This window comes from Acartia tonsa, chromosome 10 (assembly GCF_053477335.1).
Source record: "Acartia tonsa isolate MP-2025a chromosome 10, ASM5347733v1, whole genome shotgun sequence".
NCBI lineage: Eukaryota > Metazoa > Arthropoda > Copepoda > Calanoida > Acartiidae > Acartia > Acartia tonsa.
In genome coordinates this window covers 33,722,275-33,731,330 of record NC_137269.1, presented here as the reverse complement: position 1 = coordinate 33,731,330, position 9,056 = coordinate 33,722,275, and the positions used below count along the sequence as shown (strand labels likewise).

The 9,056-nt window shown below is 29.8% G+C and overlaps 3 protein-coding genes across 3 annotated transcripts; 2 read left to right on the top strand and 1 right to left on the bottom strand.

Annotated features, from left to right (window-relative positions):
• Positions 1-1,276: 1,276 nt before the first annotated feature.
• On the bottom strand, positions 1,277-3,668 carry LOC145330870 (uncharacterized). Its single transcript, XM_080175532.1, has 4 exons — positions 3,617-3,668; positions 3,052-3,409; positions 1,715-2,787; positions 1,277-1,446 (listed from the first exon to the last, which is right to left on the bottom strand). Exons 1-3 carry the CDS (start codon positions 3,653-3,655, stop codon positions 1,730-1,732), a joined length of 1,455 nt encoding a protein of 484 aa, XP_080031658.1. The 5' UTR covers positions 3,656-3,668; the 3' UTR covers positions 1,277-1,446; positions 1,715-1,729.
• Positions 3,669-3,837: 169 nt separating this feature from the next.
• Positions 3,838-5,189, top strand: LOC145330869 (uncharacterized). The gene is made up of 3 exons (XM_080175531.1): positions 3,838-4,237; positions 4,309-4,412; positions 4,941-5,189. The coding sequence occupies exons 1-3, from the start codon at positions 4,020-4,022 to the stop codon at positions 5,186-5,188; spliced, it is 570 nt and encodes a 189-aa protein (XP_080031657.1). The 5' UTR covers positions 3,838-4,019; the 3' UTR covers position 5,189.
• A 213-nt stretch (positions 5,190-5,402) lies between these two features.
• LOC145330893 (uncharacterized) lies at positions 5,403-7,311 on the top strand. Its single transcript, XM_080175560.1, has 4 exons — positions 5,403-5,541; positions 5,940-6,031; positions 6,669-6,727; positions 6,974-7,311. The coding sequence occupies exons 1-4, from the start codon at positions 5,417-5,419 to the stop codon at positions 7,235-7,237; spliced, it is 540 nt and encodes a 179-aa protein (XP_080031686.1). The 5' UTR covers positions 5,403-5,416; the 3' UTR covers positions 7,238-7,311.
• The last annotated feature ends 1,745 nt before the right edge of the window (positions 7,312-9,056 follow it).

The window sequence follows — 9,056 nt, the reverse complement described above, 5'->3', positions numbered from 1 at the left end:
TTCTATTTTATTTCTACTCAGAGAAAAAAGAAAAATTTATGTTAAGGTGTTGTCAAATAATTTCTCTTTATACTTTAATTATTGGGTAAATAGCTCGTTGGTTCAGTGGAGTATTATCCCTGAGCAGTAGAAAAAAAAGTCCTTAGATGTAAATAAACTTCCCTGCCACCAAAGTTTTAAGACTGTAATTTTCTAATATTCTTTTTCTTTATTAAGGTGTTAAATAAGGCGGCTCGGAAACGGGAGAGGTGCAGTACAGACCAAACAAACAGATCAAAGCAAATTTCAAGTTTTTACCAAGTTTAAAGTGGATAAGAAGATACAAGAATGTACCACTATGTATTAGTAGAGACAAAGAAATAAATGAATAATCAACAAAGGTAAAATTTGATTAAGTTTTCTTTTCTTTTATTTTACTTCTTACAGTTATACAAAGCAAACATCTGATTAGAAAGTAAAATATATATTACAAAAAAAAATAAGAAATTCAAGCACACAAGTGTATACTAATTAGTAATATTATTACAATGGATAAGATACCTGGTAAATATAACCAGAGCATATACTGTATAAAATGATTACTACTTAAAGACTATATCCTTAGATTTAGAATATTATATTTATACCAAGTCTTTTGGTATTTTAGGCTTAAAGAAAATTTTAAATTGAAATTGTTTCTAAGTTTTTATGTATGCTTAAGACTCTAAGGTAAAGTATAAGCTAGGAAATAAATACAAGTGTTTTGACACTTAGAATCTTTAAGGAGAATGTAATCTAAAATATTTCTAAGTTCTTTTTATTCTTAGGGCTTAAAGTAAAATATGAACTAAAAATAAATACAAGTGTTTTGATACTTAGAATATTTAAGGAGAATGTAAGATAAAATATTTCTAAGTTCTTTTTACTCTTAGACCTTTAAAGTAAATTATGAACTAAAAATAAATACAAGTGTTTTGACACTTAGAATCTTTAAGGAAAAATGTATATTAAAATTTCTCTAAGTTTCAGGAACAATAGAAGAAAAATATGGCACTTAGAAAATTTAAAGAAAACTCAAGCAAGAAAATGGCAAAGTATGAAATCTGCTTAAGAACTCCTTTACACTCTACTGAATAGAAAAACCTTATTGAACCTAAATTATAGTGCTAACCTGGATTAGAGCTAGAAGCTGAGTAGTGAACAATCTTCCCAAGACTGATACAAAAGTCTTGAGATTTGCCCTTTTTATACTAAATTTTGGCTATGACATCAGAGCTTTTAGCTTGTAAAATCCAGGTTAAATTTAGGTCATGATAGTAAAAAAACTATAAAATGAAAAGCTTTTAAAGCACTAGATATCTTATGTAATACAATTGTAGAATATATGTTTGATTTTCTTTTCTTGTTTTTCAGTGTTCTTATTTGTTTTCTATTTTCTCGCGTAGTAGTTGGATGTCTGTGTTTATCCTAAAAAAATAGGTTTCAGTTTTTGTAAAAACATTTTTATCTTATGATTTTTCTTTACCTAATTCTGTCTGTATATTTATCCAGGAAAATATTCCCCTGGGTGTGTGTGTGATGTGGAGTGTTTAGCAATAAAATTTTCTTTGTGTTAGGTGCATAGCTTCTCTACAATTTTTCTTGTCCTGCCCTTATTTAGGACCGGTTTTTGTCCTAACATGCACTCTATTAATAGGAAAAAAAATAATTAAAAAAAAATTTTCTTAAGTCATACCTTGATGATAATTGTTTAAGCTAAACTGTCAAGAACTATTGATTGTCCACTCATCCTGATAGCTTGAACTGTTGCATTGATGATATCAGTGATGTTCATGATCACGTCACCATTTCTAGTGGTAAGGACAACAAGACCAAAACGTAGGGAACTAAGCAGTTGTTGTATTGTTGTGGTGGCTGACTTTAGGTATATCTGTACGTCCTCCAGGTTATATACCTGTTCGCTAGCAATGCATCTGCTCAAATGATTAATTTCCCAGAAACGCCCAATATATACCATAGCATTGGCTTGACTCAATATGTAACTCAATGGTGTTCTTTCCAATTTGTTTGGTAGGATATAAACAATGGAGAAGTGACTTAAAATATTTATCAAGCTTTCAAGTGAGTCCATAGCGGTTACATTAGTAAGCTTCCTTCTTGGACATACATTGATCTTGGCGGTTGTATCAACGTTTCTGGGTCCAATACTCATATTGTGTACTGCTGGAGGTGGTTTTGTAGCAAGAATTTTGGCTTTTCCAATCTCCACTTTGATGACTGCACACATCTCATGTATAGTTTTAACATCCTCTTCCTCTGTTTCTGTACATAGACATGGGTAATCATCATCTTTAGTAACTTCAATGGTTTCTAATGGTTTTCCCTCTCCATCAATGATACATCGATCCAGGGTAAAATTCCGAATAATATTGACTCCAATATAGCGTTTGTTGCATTTGATGATGTGTATGACACGATTGCTGGTCATTCCAATATGGAGGTCGCATATAAGAGGGGGCATATCATATGCAGTCTCTGTGAAGGTATTTGGTTCTATCGAGAACTTATTTAACATGTTTTCGAAAAGCCTGTTCAGGTATAGAGTTCTGTCAGCTACCAGGAATCGATATCCTTCAGAAATGTTATTTAAGAATTCTGGTCTGTTTACTGACTGTTGAAGGTTGGTACCGTTTTCAGGTACATGTCCATGTCTTACATCTACAGCTAAATTGTTGGTCTCGGGGTTTCCAATTTCTTGTGCATTATTTTCTTCAATTATCATGTTTTCATTTGTTGTAGAACTGGCATCTAAAAGAAAAAAAAAATTCACGCAACCTTTATTATATTTTCCTTATAGTTTAGAAAATGTTAATTTTTTTACATGAATGATTCATATGGATTCTGCTTGTCTTTTATATCTTTTTTTTTCTAGAGTGTGATATGTCCATATTTATTTTATCTTATTATAATAAATTTAATTTTAGTTGCATATATTTTTTTATGTTTGTTAAAAAAAACTATTTCAGTGCTAAAATAGTCAGGGAGAAAGGAACTTGAAAATATAAACTGCACCTGTTTGTATAGCTTTGTTTTGTTGTGCTTTAAAAAGAGCCTGTAACATCACTGTATTCTTTCCAGCTTTCCCCCTGTTTCTCGACAGCCTCCGTCCTCCAGGATGTGTCATGGAGGTTACATTGATGATCTTGGAATTAGCAACAAATAATATTTGTTGGCTTCCTTGCATCTCCAGTAAATGATTTTTCAGGGCAGACATCCATTTGTTTTCCTCAACTTTTAGTTTGTCTCTCAATTCATCAACATCATCTTGATCGATGAAGTCGTCTGGATTGAAGAAGTAGGTACCTTCTTCTGAATACTCCACGACGAGTATGGAGTTAGCTTCCAGCCCGATTGCAAGAAGAGTTGTTACCTAAAAAAGGAAAACATATTTATTTATCCTTTTATCTCTATATAAAGTGTTAATTGATATAGTGATCTTCTAAGTCGTTTTACATCCCAATTAATTACAATTTGTCTTTTTTGAGGATCCAGTAATATGATATACATACACTTTCCTTCTGTAGATGAGGGATCAATAAAATATTTTTTTTTTTATTAAAAAAAAATTAAGACTTACATCATTTCTGTTCTTTGTAAATAGAATGTGTTTCCTCATTTCTTCATTGGGGTATGTGTCACTAAAAAAAATAATATTAATTTATTATCCCTGTATCCATGTGATATGTATTTTGATTTTTAATATAGAGAGCAATATTGGAAAGCTGTAAAAGGTGTTTCTGTCATTCAATTAGAAAAAGAATTTTTTTTTTTTTTAGTCTTTCCTTTATTTTATTTTCTTTTTGTTCTTGCTTGATTTTTCTATTTTATGCATAAAAAAGGTATTAGTCATAAAAATGAAAAATTATTTTAACTTACATAGCAGTTGCTAGAAGCCTTGAGATCACAGCTGGGTCTGCACACTTATCCAGATCTTCTCGTAGCTCTAAAAAAAAACAGTTCATTATTGGCTTTTAGAGAAAATGGATATGCTTTCAAACTTTGTGATTAGTCGTTCTCAATGGGGTGATTCAGAGGTGATAGAGGAAATTCCTGAGATTTTAAGTGACACGTCAAGTACATCAACTCTGTCTACTACGTCTGTGGTTACTCATGCCCCCAGTACCCCTGAAACAACTACAATGGTTGATATCTCTTTGAAAAATTTGGATGTTCTAGAGGAGAAAAGTTTTTGGGAAAGGTTAGTTGAAGATTTTAAAAATAAATAGAAAAATTATATAGATTTACTTTTTTTTTATATTTATTATTCAGTCTGATGTCCTGCTTCAACGATTTGTACTGCGTGCGTGATGTGATTGTGATTGTCCTTGGAATCACCGTCCTTATTCTTTTGGCTCTTATTGTAAGCTTAGCAGGTAAAATAATAGTTCCCCTTTTGATAAGGTTTTACAGGTTGCCATGTTTGAATAGTTTTATATTTCACGAAAGTTTTTTCTAAGTCTTAAATTTTCATTATCACTTTTAAGTCTTTTTCATTCAAAGTTAGAAAAAACATATAACATTTATCATATATATACATTAATAATTAATTACATAATATGTTTTGGCAACCCTTTTGCCTTCCAAGTTCAAGTTTATGACAGGGTTATAAAAGATTTATTTTGGTTAATTTCATTTTTACTCAAAAAAAAACTTTGTTGCCAAAAAGAATAACTTTATCTATATTTCAAAGAAAAAGAAATATTGTTTCTGCTTTTTTTTATTAATTTATAAAAAGAAAATTAAAGTTGGTAACCCTTTATCTGATTCTTACATCATGCTTGAAAAATACAACAATCGCCCGCAATTTTTAGTGATGGCTAGAAGTACTCGTGTTTAAATTGTTTATTTTTTTTTTTATATATTATAAAGAAAAATGTCCCCATATCTTTTATTTTTTTTAGTGATTGCTTGCTGCCGTTATAAACGTTCGAGTTCTACCCATGACCGCTTGATTACGTCTACGAATGCCAGCTCTGTTACTGATTCTAACGAAAGAAACGATGTAAACGGTCAAAGCGCAGCTACTGTTTCCCAGGGTTCATCTGGCTACTCAAATCCCTTGTCCACCGTTGCGGCAGAACTGTTAGGACAAAAAACTACTTCTAATTCGCTGCAAAATAGTAACTTTGTAGAAGTACCCCTTACTTAGAATGTTCTGTTAATTTTATCTTATAAAATTATGTAGTCTATTTACTAGTAGAATTATATTTTTATCTTATTCTGAAAAGCCTTCATTTGTTCTATTTATCTTTAGTTTTTAAGGAAGTTATTATAAAACTTTATTGTAGAACCATATTATTAAGAAATGTGTTATATGTATATTTTAATAAAAAATTCTGAGGTTTTCTTTATTTTTCAGATTCGCAAAGTTAAAATCATGAGCTCGTCCTCATTCAAGAACCTTATCGGCCAGCCGGAAAATGAGAACATCGACATTGCGTTGGAGAGTTCCAGAGTTAATGTAGCGACTTTGTCGCTCACATGTCTTTGTTTGTTCTTGAGGTAAAAATAAATATTTTGGCTACTTAAGTTAGATATATTTGTCCTCGAGTGTCCTAAGATAAAAAACTCTACTTTTTTTGGCTCAGATATTAATCACGTGATTAACTTTGTTAATGTAAAAAACTTATACACATTTTAGTTTAAATATAGTTAAAGTTCTAAAATACTTAAAATAATTAGAAGTTGTTAAAAGAATTTTATCTAGTTAGGTATTTCTCTTTTAACAAAAATTTAAACGTCCTATCGTAGGTAAAATATTAAAATATTAAAAGTGAAAATAAAAAAAATGTGCTCGAAATGAAATAGAATATTTGAGGGAGAGAAAAGGGGTTATTCAGAAAGTTTTAATATGGGCTTAGTATTTAAAAATAAAAATTATAATATTTTTTTCTTTTTAGTTTGCTCGTTACTGTATGGTTCTTCAGAGGCTGGTTGAGATTTTTTTACATAACTGTCTGCGAGTATTGTGGTTGGCTTTGTTTTTACTGCGGTAAGAAAATTCTTTTCTTTTTAATAAATAAAATATTTTTTTTTTATGATTGGTGTACAAAGGATATCAAATTTAGTTTCTCATTAATTAAAGACAATTAAAAATTAGAAATCGAATCAGAAATAAGAGTGTTAAAACTGCGAATATTATCGTAATGTATATAAGAGCTAAATTATCTCTATTTTCCATCCTGTTTACTTAAGAAATTGATTTTAAACCGTTAAACTTTGTTATCAGACTTTTAATTACCCTAAGAAGTATTTCCCTTTGTACTTGCTTAGCTAGGCGGCTATTTATTTTAATATATTTAAAAAATGTTATTGGTTTGACTAATTGATCAATTTGCTTATTTTTAATACAATGTTTAAGCTTTTCCTTATTTCTAATTTCATTTATCCTTTGTACTATTATATTTCTAATTTGCTGGACAAACAAAAAAATAGAGATTTCTTCCCTGAGGCGCAAGTCCCTATTAGTATTTCTAATTATATTTTCATCCCTGTCCCTTGAATTGGGGATATTATTAAGAACTATATGTTCTCTAGAAGTCTTAAAGTTACACATTTAAGAATTTAAGGAAGATAAAGTCTTATTTATTTATATCTGAGTTTTCGTTAAAATTATGCTCTTTGTTTAGCCGGTAGAGATCCCCGCTCTGAAGATTTTTACTATGATGCTGATAACTACTACTCTAAGGTAAAATATCCTATGTTTACACTAATTGATTATATATGGTTTAAGATTTAGCTATACATACATATCCTACTGATACATAAAGTAAAGTTATGTTTATTTTCTTAATTTTCATTAATCTTGGAGAGGAAAAAAAAAATGGGGAAAACTATGTTTCTTAAAAGTAAAGATTCTGACTTTTAAGTAAAATTCTTTTTAATGATATTTCCGCTATTTTCTTTATCTATGCTTAATTATACTTTTTTTTAGACGCCCACAGATATTGAGAGGCCCGCGGATGTACCTCCGACGGCGGCGAGCTTCCCCGCAAGCAGTGTCCCCCCTTCGGCGGCTAGTGCTCCATCAGAGGCCTCAGAAGTGGTTTTTAACCATCCAAGCCACTTCTCTTCACCTGTACGCGCTCCCTCTGTTGGCGGTGATAATCCTAGTTTGCCCGCGGTTTCTGGCTCGGAAACTGCGGGTGGACAGGATTCCACCGTTAATATGGACGCTACAGTGAAGATCAATATGTAAAAATTTTTATTTGGTTAATCATGGGGACAGATTCCTTCCAAAATTCTTTTATAATTAAAACTTTTAATAACTAATATTTGTCTTACTATTAGATTTTATATTCTATTTCAATGAATTTGGAAGGACTGTTTCCATGATTATCCATAAAATACTTTAAGTTTGCAGGCTGGGTTATTTTTAATTTTCAATTGTTATAAATTATTTACCTGAGTTGGTGATAAACTTGTATAACGTGCTAATATCCATTTTTCGTTGGGTTGCTATTAGTTTAAGGTTATGCTTACGACTAAACTTTATTCGAAAGGTCTAAATTAAAATATTCTTGTTTTTATTATTCACCTATCTGGGGGGTGGCTTTTACACCTTAATTAGTTTGCTTAAGTGTAGGTTTCTTTGTTAAGCTGTTTAAATTTTTATGCAATAAAATACCCACTATAGAGGGCAAAAAAAAAACGACAAAAAAAAATTATCTATTGGGATAGGGCTTTTAAAAGAGATAAAAAGAAAGAATATAATGTAAGTGCAAAGATAATTATAAAAACTCCCCGGGGATACTGTAGGCGAAAATTGATAGATAAAAAGAATCCTGCCTGCATCCTGTAAAAAAAATAATGTTAATAGAAATCTTTAAATTTTCTTATTCAAGGTTAAGAGGAGAATAGTGCTATTCTTTTTAATTCGACCATTATATTATCAAGGAAATCTGTCTTACTTAATATTAAGGTGTATAAACATTAAGAATTTGGAGATTTCTATTATAAAATTATATAAAATAAGTAGTGAGAAAAAAAATGAATATAGAAGACTGAAATATCAATAAAAAAGACTGAAAAAAAAACCTTAATATAAATTGCCTCTAATTTTAGTATCTCTATTATCATCTATGGGAAGTAAATAAATATTAAACTTGCTTAATAATAAATGGAAAAATTAAGGCTTTTTATATTGATGTTTTAAATCGAAGTATTGCTGTGAATAATTAAGCCCTGCAGGGGCGTAAAAATAGAAACTCTGGCTGTTTTTATTAATATTAGTCCAAAAGATTATTGGTCACACTAACTGTGGGGCATAATAAATATCTGGCTGTGAGAAAATAAAAGTAATGTTTAGGTTTAAGCTTTATAGAGGGGAATAATATTAGTTAAGTCAAGAAAATATATAAAGTAGCAGATATTTTCTTTTTTGTTGTTTATTTGAGGCGGAAAAATAATTAATCTTCCAATTGATTAGGTATTATAGAGAGGGTATATGTTAGGTACGGTAATTTATGTTTATAAAGGGTAGAGAAAAATGCTTTTTCAAAGAATTGGGAGATGTTAAGGGCGCAGCCGTTTATAGATAAGAAGTAAGTAAGAAGGTATTTTCCACAAATTTTTGTTTATATTATCAATGTTATAGAAATAGATTAAAGAGAAAAATTTGGGGTTATAGCTTAAAATATTATGTTTACTAGAGTTTAAGTTAAATCCCAATGGTAGAATTATAAAGGTAGAAATTCTATGTTTGTGTACCAAAAAGTATTTTTTATATTATCATAATCACAAAAATCGACCCTTAATTATATATATATTCAAAAGGTAGCAGACTTTTGTGCTAATAAAAGTATTTATATTTTGTATTTATTAAAAGTGTTTTCGCTAATTTAGATCTCTTGTCAAAATTCAAACGTCAGAAAATTTTTGTATTATAATATATTTATAGCTGTTATTTTCAAAATTTGTTCCAGTTTAGGTCCATTCGTCAAAATTATAAAAGTTTTAGATCCAGACATGAAATTAAAGTATTAGAAAAAGTATTAAATAAAGTATGACCTGTTAAT